Raw genomic sequence first — 13,461 nt, forward strand, 5'->3', positions numbered from 1 at the left:
CTCAATCCGGCAAGACTAAGTTGAAAATTCTACTTCCCTCCTCTTGCATCAGTGTGTGTTCCATTTCCTCCTGATCCCCTCAAGCTTCTCCTTTCTCTGCAGGTTTCAGCAAGTGCTGAAACTGTGCTGCAGATGGCGCTGTTTGTAGGTTCAGGAGCTGGTTCCTGAGAGAGCACTCTTAAGACCAGAGGTGTTTAACTGTCTCTGTGTGGTGCAGCAATTTCAGCAAAGCTCAATGCCAATTTACATCACTCGGGGTCTCACAATCTCTTCTTTTGTCAAAATTTGTTGTGAAGATGAAGTGAAAGTGGCTGCGGAGGCCTGGGAGGAACAGATTGAACTCCATTTGTCTTTTCTGGAATCTGAACAAATATGGATCCCTTTGCAGACATTGATAAGTGGGCTAATCCCAGCTCCTTTCCTAACATGCCGGGATGCTGCCAATGTCCTGCACCAGTGAATAGCTAATGCTTATAGATCCTTATTGTTTTGTTTTTGTCTAGGCATAAATTCAGTATGTAATTAGTTCATTTTGTTGTACATCTCCTGATTTTAGCACTGATGCAGGGCAGACTGTGGTGGTTTTTTAAAAAAATAAAATACCGTAATAGATAGTGTGTAGGTAAAAGCCCTAAATGCAATCCCCTCACTCAGCTCCTGACTTCTCTTGATTTATGATAGACATTCCTTGTTGTGGTATATGGATGGCCCACACCAGCCCTGTGATTAAAGCACAGTCAGGAACTAATACGGCCAGGGGCGAGTCCCACTCTCTGCCATCTCTTATTTCTTTGCTTAACCCCCCCCCCCCACAATCCGCATGGGCTTGGTTGCTTGGCATCATGCAGATATGCAGCTTGCATATGTATTCTTCTTGTTGTTGTTGCGTCGTTTAGTCGTGTCCAGCTCTTCGTGACCCCATGGACCAGAGAACACCAGGCACTCCTGTTTTCCACTGCCTCCCGCAGTTTGGTCAAATTCATGCTGATAGCTTCAAGAACACTGCCCAACCATCTCGTCCTCTGCCGTCCCCTTCTCCTTGTGCCCTCCATCTTTCCCAACATCAGGGTCTTTTCCAGGGAGTCTTCTCTTCTCATGAGGTGGCCAAAGTCTTGGAGCCTCAGCTTCAGGATCTGTCCTTCCAGTGAGCACTCAGGGCTGATTTCTTTAAGAATGGATGTGTTTGATCTTCTTGCAGTCCATGGGACTCTCAAGAATCTCTTCCAGCACCATAATTCAAAAGCATCAATTCTTCGGCAATCAACCTTCTTTATGGTTCAGCTCTCACTTCCATACATCACTACTGGGAAAACCATAGCTTTAACTATGCGGACCTTTGTTGGCAAGGTGATGTCTCTGCTATATGCATTCTAGACCTGTACAGATTGTCTATATATATTATCTGTATATTACTTTGGGTTTGTGAATAGGTCCACTCTAGGACCTGCTGCCTGGCTTTTGGCTTTGGCTGATTAACATTCTACATCCTTTCAAATGTGTTTTCAGGGATGATTGCTTTGTTGTCGCACTTGTTTCTGTATTGTATTTTGTCTTCTCGTTTTGGATTTTCATGTTGTGAACTGCCCTGTGATCTTCGGATGAGGGGCGGTATACAAATTTAATGAATAATAATAAGTAAAAAAAAAATGAATTTCGTAACAATAATAACAATAGACTGCAAATCAAGAAGCAGCTAGGGCATGGTAGGCTGGACAATTGCCAGATGACTGAACAGGAGGTGAAGCAGAACCAGGACTAGAATGCAGCTGAAGGAATTAGAAAAGTGCGAAGGGGGCAAGGATTGTAATAGCAAGGCAGGAGAACAGGTGTCTGGGTCCAGGAAGCAAGAGCCAAGAAGATTCAAGAAGAAAACTTTGCTTAAGCAAGAACAACAGCTTTAGTGAGCAGAAAAGGGACACGTGTCTGATCTGAAAATACTGTATTTTTCACTCTATAGGACGCACTTTTCCCCCTCCAAAAATTAAGGGGAAATGTGTATGCGTCCTATGGAGTGAATGCAGGCTCCTTGGCTTCAGTGATAGCAACTCGAAGCCTCCGAAGTGCAGAGGGAGCGCTCCCTCTGCGCTCTGGAGGCTTTGCGTGGCTTTCACTGAAGCCTGGAGAGTGAGAGGGGTCAGCAGCGCTGCTCCCCGCCAGCCCCAAAGAGCAGGTCGAAAGGAACCCAAAGCCTCCAGAGCACAGCGGGAACTCCCACCGCGCTCCAAAGGCTTCGGGTTGCCTTCACTGAAGGCGACTGAATGCACCTTGTTTTAGAGGGGGAGAACAAGGAAAAAAATTCTTCCCCTCTCTGCGCAACGCCCCTTCAGCAAAGCGGCAGGAGAAATGGAAAGGGCTCTGTTTTTCCTGCCACTTCGCTGAAGGGGCGCTGAGCAGAGAGGGAGAGATTTTTTCCCCCTTGATCTCCCCCTCTAAAACAAGGTGCATCCTATGGTCGGGTGCGTCCTATAGAGCGAAAAATACGGTAATAGGAAGAAAGCTTGCAGAAAAACTGACTACCAACTTCCTTGGTGGTAGCTGTAATGCTACTGCATAGATAGAATCATGAGCTTTCTATGACATCCTGCCGCTCAGTCAGCAGCTACCAGGTTGCTGAAAATGTGTCACATGCAGATTTCTGGCTGCTTCTGCCCTCTGCCCTCACAATCCTGTTATCTCCTCATTGCATCGGGTGTCAGATTCTGCACTGAGTTTTGCACATGCTTCTGGAGGCCTTCCTATGGTTCCTAATTTTGATTGCCGGCGTTATGTATCAAGCTGGCTCTAAGTGCTCCCAGAGGTTTTTCCATATTGTGTGCTACGGTGTGCAGTGGAAAATGCTGCCAATGTAGCAAGCTCTTGACTCTCGTAGGCTTCTGTCACCACCTTACTTTGCGTGCAATCATTTCGACACCTTTCCGTGCGTAGAGTTCTTTGTCTTCTCTGACTGTTGATCTATAAGGCTCAGTGTCCATTGCTCATAGATCAAAACTTTGTTCCCTGTCTCTATAATTTGTTTGTTCTAGATATCGATGAGTGTGCAACCCACGACGCCTGCCCTAGAGGACTCTGTCTCAACTCCGAGGGTTCCTTCTCCTGTGTGGCTTGTGGCGTCGGCTATATTGCGTCAAGGGATAGAAGAACGTGCGAAGGTATATTCTATAGCCAGGTGTGGTGAGCAGGGGCGCTTCCTCTTCATGGTACATTGGCCTGAAGCATGTGGCCACAACCTTGTTTTGACCATAGGTCAGGGATGGTCAGGGATGATGGGAGTTGTACTCTAGCAACATGAGGACCACAGTTTTCCTTTCCCAGGCTTGTTGTTTAGTCCTTTAGTCATGTCCGACTCTTCGTGACCCCATGGACTAGAGCACGCCAGGCTTAGCTGATAACTATTGGCAATCTGCTTCATTGAAGAAAGTGGATTGTTTAGTCAGTGCTTCATATTCTGCGCATACATCATATCAGCCATGCTAGCTAAACCTCTTAACCACTGACATGTGAGGTACATATATTTAGGAGCACCACCCTATTTTATTTTAAATCGTTTGTCATGTATTTTGAATTGTTGTAACCTGCACTGGGAGCTCAGGGTGAAGGCTAGGTAATAAATTAAAACAACAACAACAACAACTTCCCTGTACAGAGACAGTGTCTCTTAATACCTGTTGCTAGTGATAAATAACGGGGGGTTTTCATCACCTTCATATTCTTGCTAGGGAGATTTCAGTTGCAACTGGTTGACTCCTGTTAGACTCCTGGACTTTGGTCTAATTTACCAAGGTTTTTCTATCTTACATGTTTACTTATTCTGCCCATTTCCTCCACTTCCTCACCAAGTCTGTCCTGCTGTCCTTCCGGATTGGCTCTAAAGTTTTTCCCCCAGGGGGAACTGCTCTACGACAACAATATTGAAGCTTTAGGCATATAGCTCCCCTCTGCAAGAATCCCAGGAAGTGTAATCTCTCAAGGGTACTGGGAACTGTTGATCTGTGAGAGGCAAGCTACAATTTCCCAGATTCTTTGGTAGGGTTGTGTGCTTCACACGTACGGTTTGTGTGCAGCTGCTTAGGAATCTACTCCCCCCGTTTGGTTCACCTTTATCACGTTCACAGCCCAATAAGACAACAAGAATCCCCCAATAGCATACAAATCAATCTGGCTAACCTGATTCAAAAATACACACTCATACCCCTCTCTCACACAAAATCAACTCTCTATTTCTGCTTTTCAGTCACAAGGGTGGACAGAACCACCATCAGCTACTTCAAAATGGCAGAGCGCCTACAGAAGAATCCTAACCTTTGAGCTGAAGAAACTTAAATGAGCTTCTGAAACTTAAATGAGCTTCTGAAATGAGTTTTAGAGGGAGTAACAGCAGAACTCTGTCCTTTTAGATAGGTTTCTGCCAAGGCAGTCTGCAATATGAATGAATTTTTCCTTGGGCACACTGTCTTGACCAGTATCCCCCATCACTAACTGTCTGTTCTTTCCTCTCTAGATATTGATGAATGTGCCTCACACACAGCCTGCCCTCAGGGAATCTGCACTAACACCCAGGGTTCCTTCACTTGCCAAACCTGTGACACTGGCTATGTGCTCTCATCCAATAAGCTCACTTGTGAAGGTAAAGATACTGGACTTCATTCTGCCTGGTTGAATGACTGTAACACTTGCCACAAATTAAACCTGTATGTAGTGTAATAGCTGGACAAGCAGAGATTATGATCAGGATTGATTCTTCCCTTCCCCAGTATGATTTATCACCTAGGACATCTCATGCCACATTGATCTTATTTTACTTCTGTCTCTGGCTATGCCTCCATTCACAAAAGTCCTGGGCACCAACAACCTAATGTATTCGGGACTCTCCGGGTTGAGAATATCTGGCAGAGATTAATACATTCATTAATGAATTGGTTGCAGCTCCTCGGCTAACTTACATTAACTCAAATTAGAGCAATTCAGAGGAGAAAAAGAAAATGGATCAGGGGAGTGAAAGGAACGAGTGCATAATTATTCAGAAAGATTAAATGAGACAAACCTGCCTAGTGATTTCAAACCACAAATTAGGGGAGGGGGTGAATGGAAGATATTGAATTTTCAGTGTCAAAACAACCAAGGGAGAATAATTAGGCTGGGGTGCAAGGGATATAAATATACCAACATAAAAATAGAAAAAGTACTAACAATGCCAAAGTGAATGCACAATTAATTAGAGAACATTGTGAAAATGGCTCAGACAACCAACATAACAAAGTGTTTGCAAATACAGTACAGGTAAACTTTTATCTGGTTAAATAGGCCAGTTGAAATAAATTTGCTGCTAGCAAAAAATAAATAAAAATGAATTAGCAAAGATCAATTGCTTTTTATTGTTGTGAACTATCTTGAACAATTAATTTTGTAAAGGAGATGTGGAAAATGTAAACATTCATAAATAAAAGTCTCCTCTTAAGGTGGGGCTGGGATAACGGTAGTTGCGCAATTAAGAGTAACAAAAGTGCCACTTGAAACCCCACCACTACCTCCCTGGAATTGGGCTAAAACAGGGAAGATTCAGAACAATGGGAAAGCAAGTATTATAAAAGAATCAAGTCCAACTGTCTTTCCCCCCTTGCTGTTCTTTTTGCTTCTCTATCTTCCAAAAACCGATAAAGCAGACATCTGTCCTGCCCATGTCAAAAGCATAAAGTACAAACCTGGACACTATGTAAGTACTGTAAATAACAAATCACACACCCATGATTCACGCTGAAACCGAAGGACATAGCTTCCACAAAATCAACATAACTCAAAATTAGGAACTCGCATGTTTACAAGAACAGGGTCCATGCGATGATATATTTTGTTCTCCTGATGGTCCAAGGGCATCAAAAATATTTGAATAATCTACAGTTTGGATAAACAGGATTCCTACATGGATGACTACATTTGTCTTCTCTGGAATCTTTTGCGGTTGTTGATGAGTGTGCTATATAAGGACATATCTAGCAGACCTGCATAACTGGTTCACAGCTGGAGGCAGAAATGCTTCCAAATACCATTTACTGGAATCCTCAGGAAGAGAGCGCTTGGGTCCTGCTTGCACAGGCACCTGGTTGGCCACTGTGAGGACAGGGTGCTGGACCAGATGGGCCACTGGCCTGATCCAGCAGGCTCTTCTCATGTTCTACTGTAAAATTTTGCAGCAGGCTACTTCACACATTGGGATGCGGGTGGCGCTGTGGGTTAAACCACAGAGCCTAGGGCTTGCTGATCAGAAGGTCGGTGGTTCGAATCCCTGCAATGGGGTGAGTTCCCGTCGCTCCATCCTTGCTCCTGCCAACCTAGCGGTTCGAAAGCACGAAGTGCAAGTAGATAAATAGGTACCGCTCTGGCGGGAAGGTAAACAGCATTTTCGTGCGCCAGAAGCGGCTTAGTCATGCTGGCCACATGACCCGGAAGCTGTACGCCGGCTCCCTCGGCCAATAAAGCGAGATGGGCGCCGCAACCCCAGAGTCGGCCACGACTGGACCTAATGGTCGGGTCGCTTTACCTTTACCTTTACTTGACACATTATAGGTCCATGGGAGTCGGACCATTGGTCCAGCTAGCTCGGTTTCATGCTTAGAAAGCTCAGGTCTGAGAGGTTTGCCATTTGTCCCCACTTTTCCTAGGAAAACCCACTCTTTACCACTGAATTGGAGCAAACGTCTTGTCACGCAGAAAGGAGGAGGAAAAAACTTAAACACATAGCAGAGTTCTTAAAAAAAATAGACCAGAGGCTAGAATAGACCAGACTTCCGGGTTGGCGCCATCGCCGAATGGCGGACTCCCTCTGAGCTCCAGAGGGAGCCTGCTCGGCAGGGGCTGGGTCCTACCGCACCGGCGATGCGGGGACCCTTAAAAACCACGGCCACGGAGGCCGTGGACATGGAGACTCGGCTGGCACCGCTAGCGCCCTCCGGACTCGTGAAGGAGCCTTTTTAAAGGCTACAGATCGGGTGCCGGGGAGAAGCGTGGTGCTTTGAGTCCTCTGCTATCCCTGCCGAGCGAAGCCGCATGCCATCCGGCGGAGAGCGCTGACTTCTTCCATTGAGAATTCGGACTTTTAACAACAACCCGTGAGTAATTTGGAAACCGGGTTTAAAAGGAGAAAAAAAAATTTTTTTTCGGATTTGATACGAGCGGGGGGGATCCAAAAAGGAAGTCAGTCCCCCTCCCTACTGTAAACCTTCCAAAACAAGGACTGGGAAACCAAGGTCCAAAAAGAATTGTATTGCTGATAAAAACTAAGAATTCCACGATGGGAAATTACAAGAACTGTGCTGGAGGAAGAATTGAGGGAGAAGGAAAACGTAACCCCCCCCCCTGGGAACCGGGGTGATTGAGGAGAGAGCCTGGCGAAAAGCGAAGGAGATTTTGACAGCTGTCAAAGTAGCTGTCAAAGTCGGAAATTCAAAGAGGACTTTATTACGAGGACTTTGCTGGTTAATTTTGTTACAATTTGTTACAATCCGTTAAAACTTGGATACAAAATGGCAAAAACATGGATAACAATCGGACTTTTGGACTAGAGAAAACAAAGTTACAATAATCCCCCTAGAGGAGTTTCGGGACATTACAAAGAAGGTCGTAAGTGGAAAAATACCATCGGAATTTTACAGGACTGGTTATCTTCTGGGAAAGCTGCAAAACGGAAACAATATTGTGTCTACAGGGTGTTCAGCTAAAGGAGACAATAGAATTTTCTATTGAAGAAAGGAAGGGACTGAACGCAAGTTTTTGTTCCTGAATAACAATAACCCCTGCAGACTTACTAAATTTCTGAATTAGAACGTTTTAGCAGCGGAACAAGAGGAAACTGGACTACAACTTGGAAAGAACAATAGGGGGAGTATTATTAAAGATTTGAAGCTAAATGGTTTAAAAATAATTTTAAAAATAATTATAAAAAGAAAAAGCCAGCAAGGAGTTGGGGGGAAAATGTGATTTATGGACTTTAAGAATTCCAGGCAGACAACATGGATTGGTGGTCAGGGGGAAATTAAACCGGGGACGGGGGGGGGGGAGAAATAGAATCCAAAGGCTTGTCAACTATTTTCTGAATTGGTTTTCTTTCATTTACTATACTTTTTATTTCTTATTTTCTTATATTTCTATTGTGTGGGGTGTCTTTATCATTAAAAAAAGGGAAATTGTGGAATGGAAAGGGGGTGGGCCCTGGGGAGAGAACTTTTGTCTTTTATTAAGGGCATTGATGAGGATTGTATAAATTTAAATTTAAATTTGACTAATGGTTTAAACAAACTAAGTTTTAATTAGAACTGAGAGCTTGTGGAGCCAACAATATGATAGGGGAATATGGTAGGGGTGGGGGAAGGAGGGAGTCCCAGAAAGTGGGTGTATGAAAATAAGGCTTTGAATGTACTTTAATCTTTTCTTTCTGTATTTCTGAAAATCTTAATAAATATTATTTTAAAAAAAAATAGACCAGAGGCAATTGTACTTCATCCAGCAGAGCTTTTACTGGTACAGTGGTACCTCTGGATGCGAACGGGATCTGTTCTGGAGCCCCGTTTGCATCCTGAAGCCAACGCAACCCGCATCTGCACGTGCACGGGTTGCGTTTCGCCGCTTCTGCGCATGCACGTGACGTCATTTTGAGTGTCTGCGCATGCGCGAGCGGCAAAACCCAGAAGGAACACATTCCTTTATTTCCGGGTCGACGCGGAGCGCAACCTGAAAATGCTCAACCCGAAGCTACTTCAACCCGAGGTATGACTGTACTGAAGGCAAATAAGCATAAATGGTCAAAAATCCCATACAGTTAGGGTTGGCGCAGTCCATAAGAAACCGGTTGCAGCAAAAAACCAATAAAACTTACAAACTTATAAGACCTTATAAGAGACTTATAAGAACTTAACACTACAGCATACGGAACAGAACACTAGAACAAAGAGACAGAAAAGAGAAAGTGAGAGAGACCAGGCTCCTCCTGGCCTGGGTCAGAAAACCTGATTGATGTTTGCTGTGATTCAGCAGTAAAGATCAGGTTTTCCAGTGGAACAAGCAGAAGTGTAGATGAGCCCTCACTGATCACAAGGTTTCAGGCAGGAGCTTTTCTTAGCCCTTATCTGGAGATGCAAGGAATTGAACCAAAGACCTTCTGCACATAAAACGTGTTGTGCCACTGAGCTACAGCTCTTGCCCCTTAAAGAGATCACATTTCTAGGCTTGTGTTTTGTTCAATTATGGGAATACACCTTTAAAAAAGATAATATGTGAATGAGACAAACACACGTTGGAAGCAGTTGCATCACAAGTGCATTCATCAAGAGTAAGAACTGTCTGCAGTGGTCTCCTGGGTGCACCCTTGGTAGCAAACCTGGCTTTGTTGCCACTTCGTATTAGGAATAGCCACAGAATAAAATGAACAAGAAACCAAGAAGAGAGGCTGAACATCAGTGAGATGGGTTGCCTTATCAAAAAGAACTGGAGCTGTTTTTCCTCTAGTGTGCTGACCAGTTCACAGGACCCTTGTGCGCTGCGACATGCTGAAATGGGGAAGTCCATTTTGTTAGCATTTTCTCCCCCTGCAAAGGGGGCCCCTGATTTATAAGGGTGCAGGTGTTGGGGGCTATGGAGCAAGGGAAGAGGGAACACATGCCTGCTATCATTCTGTAATTTCTGCTGTTTCCTAGCAATGTGCCAGAGATGTATGTTCAGCGTGTTTGTATATACAGCTTCAGTTCCTACTTCCTGGAAAATAATTTCCTCCTGAAATTTCAGGGCCCTACAAATAATATCATTGGGCCCCTCAAGACTGCTTTTTTAAAGGGTGTTTTCGGCAACATGTCATGGATGCAACAATAGTGTATTAGGAGTGGGTGTATTTTGGACTGTCCACACATCATTCCACTATATTAATTGTTCTGTGGTGCTTCACCAATGTTATTACATTATTGTCACCTGGAGGGGCACTCTTACACTAAAGTACAACAGAGGGGAGACAGAAAAGGACCCAGAACATTTGTGGTATAAAAAGTTACAGGATTTCAGCAGCAAGTTGCAGGGCATGCTGCAAAACTTTTGCAGGCACGAACAGTATACCCTCATGGGAACAAATGAACACAATAGAAAAGAAGTCTGGAGGGGCGGCTAATCTCCATCCTAATTCTAGCTCTTAAGTTCTACAATAGGGAGTAAAAGCTTCAGGAGTTATGCATAAAAGACATTGTTGTGACTGTAATAAACAGATGTATAATTTTGCCATTTCTCTCCAGCTGGTAATTGATTGTGTAGGAGTCTTTTTATATATGAGATACGGTTTATAGGGGGAAATCATTTGATGTGACTACCTAAATTGATGTGCACTTAAGAAGCAGTACTGAGTATGAGTGTGATAATTTCTTACTTTACAAAGTCACATTCTTTTAGATGTACACACCTTAAGGTGGTTTAAGAGGACATCTACAAATAACACTACATCTGCAAAAACCTTTTGTTGTATCACACAGGAACACTCATTGGGGAGCTGTGAACATCTCTTCTGAATGCATGTAATGGCCCTTAAGTAAGGAAAGGAAGCGAGTCTGTTTAATTAGTTGATGGATTGGTCGGCGCACACATGGGGGTGCGGGGGAGGTCCAGTTCCTTGAGGAAGTCAAAGTACTGCACATTCTATTCTTTTACTGGACTAAGATTGTGTTTGCCTTCCCCTGTGACTGACGCCGAGGCAGCTGGGGGAGAGATATGCTGGAGAATTCCTTCAAAGATTAGACTGACCTAGAGAAGAATATCACTCATCAGAATATGGGTCAAAGACAACTGTGTAGAGATAGCTGCACAGAGAAAGAAATGTGTGCTTGTTACCTTCCTAAGAATTGAGCTGGGGTTTGACTAACATAAATTACCTCTGCAACAGCTAGCACATAGGTGCTCTGTAAATATCTCTTCTTTGCAATTTTTTGTTTTTATTTTTGTTTTAAAAAGAGCTTAGGCTTGCATAATTCCTCTACGTGGGACCAATTTTTCTATATGCTGTGTTCCTCCCCTCCTTGTTTAAGTGCTGCAGCTTCCTATAATGGGTTCAAATAGTTCTCTACCATTAATCATGTCTTCCTTTGCTTGGACAGATATTAATGAATGTGAAGATGCAAACACTCACTGCCTGGGAGGCGAGTGCTTAAACACACTAGGCTCCTACAGCTGCCATTGCCGGACTGGATTTGAGCTCTTCAATGGAAGCATCTGTGAAGGTATGACAGATTCTTCCCCCATGGATCTGTCCATTCACCCACATTGAGCCATGTCTTCGCCATTAGCTCAGGAAAGGGAAGAAGGAAGACACAAACAGTATCTTTGGGGCTCCCCATTCCGGACCATGTGGCCCTGGTGCAAGTCAGCCTCCTAGGGAAGAAATTGCCACACAAGCTTGAATATCATAGGCTAAAGATGCTCCAAGGCAGTGGTTGGGAGAGTGTTCACGTTGGCAACAAAAAAATTGAGAGAATAAATGGAGGATTTGTCAAGATAAGCACCTGTTCCCATCTATATAAATTTAAACAGTAGACTTGGACTCTCCCAGCCCTCTGTGTGAGGTGGTTGGTCAAAGGGCTCATCCCTTCTGGATCAGATGGAGAAATCCTCAGATCTTCACATCATCCAGTTCCTTCCCATTCCCAACTCTTTAAGATATGCCTCAGAGGCATAGCTATTTTCACATGCCTGTGACAATTAACTAAGGTGTTTGGATTCAGTGGATCTTCCCCTTTCCTTATCCACTTCCTTTTTTCTTTTCCTCATTTGACTGTTCATTTGTATTGTGTGTCTACCACCCGGGCCCTGTTCTCATTCTGTGTTCTTCTTCATTTCCTTCTGTATTCTTTCTTAATTCAAGTGCCTCTTAAATAAAGTCATTTCCATACAATCAAGCAAAACATGCCCAAGTTGCATTTTCCCTTGTGGGAACTCTTGCAAGCTCCTATAGAACAATGTCCCTTCCAGAAACAAAAGATCCGTGGCTAGCATAAGCATCAGGATGCAGCGAGCGTTGCTGCTGGGCTTGAAAGAGCTGTCCTTTCTATAAGGCTATGTATAAGGACTGACAAATAAGAATACTCAGTAGCAGCTGGTCTGAGCGAGTTGTCTGTAACTTATCTTTGCTCTCCTGTAGATCTGAATGAGTGCCTGGACAGTGGCATCTGCAGCCCCAATGGCGAATGCCTGAACAGCCATGGATCCTATTTCTGCATTTGCGCTCTTGGCTTTTCAAATGCTGGTGGTGGAGTCAGCTGTCAAGGTAAGATCCTAGATTCTAGAATGGCTTTGGTCTGCTCCTCCGTCCTCTTGGACCTTTCATGCCAATAGTGATGGGAGATCATGTAGGAAAACCCAAGGGTCTCTCTTCCCCTTGCTCCTTCCAAATTGGTCCAAGTTCCCTTCAAAATTCAGACCCAGTTCATAAATAGCTTGATTCAGCATCACCAAACCCACACTGCTAGCCCTCCATTAACCTGGTGAGAGACGATGGTGGCTTAGAAGCTTTGTGGAACTGGAATATTCAGGCTTAAGGCCTAGACCCTCTCATGATACTGTTCAGGAATGTCCCTAGTTCCACTTCCTGTTTGCTTCCTATTGGAATGGTGGCGGATTCTGTGTTGTCCGCTTAGTGGCAACCATTTTGGAGCTGGATCGGGCTGAGGGGAGAGTGTGAGGACTCCACCCCCCCCAAAGCCCCCCCCCACGGAGGAGTGGGGCACCAAGGGTTCCAGCAGAGCGAGAAAACTCACTGTGATCTCCCTGCAACCCACCACTGACTCTGGCTTAAGGCCTAGACCCTCTCAGGATACTGTTCAGGAATGTCCCTGAATCCAAGGAATATGGTGCTTCCAAGAGTCAGTGGATTCACCTCCTGTCATGTGGCCTCTCTTCTACAGTCCTCACTTGAAAGGGTGAATTTGGGGCAGGGGTGGTTGGTGGTTTGGAATGCTGCGGCTGTGAAAGGGCATCAGGGCCCACTTCAAATTTGGCCCAAGCCCCAATCTCAACAAGTTCATTTGGGCCCACTTCAAATTCAACTCAAATTCATTTGAACTTGCCCATCACTCATTTTCAACCCTTTCTGCTTCTGTCCTTGGTCTTCTGCCCTCTTTCAAGATTGTTTGTTTGAAGTTGCCAAATTCATGCTGTGCTTTTTTGTGTCGTCTTATATTCCCTTCTCCAGACGTAGATGAATGTGCAGACCAGTCCAGGTGTTTGCGTGGCCAGTGCCTCAATACAGAAGGATCTTACAGCTGCTTGTGTCAAACTGGCTTCAAACATTCCCAGGAGACTGATGATTGTATAGGTAAGAAGTGAACTCTAAAGGAGGAGAAATGTCTACAGAATAGGGCCAACTAGTGTGATATTCAAGGCAAATAGCAGTCATTAAATGCTAGAGGCTCTTGTCTTGCACATCAACCACTGTAGTCATAGAAG

General features: G+C 44.5%; 1 protein-coding gene across 1 annotated transcript in view; it reads left to right on the top strand.

Annotated features, from left to right (window-relative positions):
- Positions 1 to 13,461, top strand: part of LTBP2 (latent transforming growth factor beta binding protein 2) — a 133,641-nt gene that overhangs the window by 102,068 nt on the left and 18,112 nt on the right. Inside the window, exons 19-23 of the mRNA XM_081908600.1 lie at positions 3,024 to 3,149; positions 4,499 to 4,624; positions 11,118 to 11,240; positions 12,158 to 12,283; positions 13,208 to 13,330. Of these exons, the coding sequence (XP_081764726.1) occupies positions 3,024 to 3,149; positions 4,499 to 4,624; positions 11,118 to 11,240; positions 12,158 to 12,283; positions 13,208 to 13,330 (624 nt within the window). The remainder of the gene's footprint in view (positions 1 to 3,023; positions 3,150 to 4,498; positions 4,625 to 11,117; positions 11,241 to 12,157; positions 12,284 to 13,207; positions 13,331 to 13,461) is intronic.

The sequence above is a fragment of the Podarcis melisellensis genome (genome assembly GCF_964234715.1).
Source record: "Podarcis melisellensis genome assembly, chromosome: 1".
In the NCBI taxonomy this organism is placed as follows: domain Eukaryota; kingdom Metazoa; phylum Chordata; class Lepidosauria; order Squamata; family Lacertidae; genus Podarcis; species Podarcis melisellensis.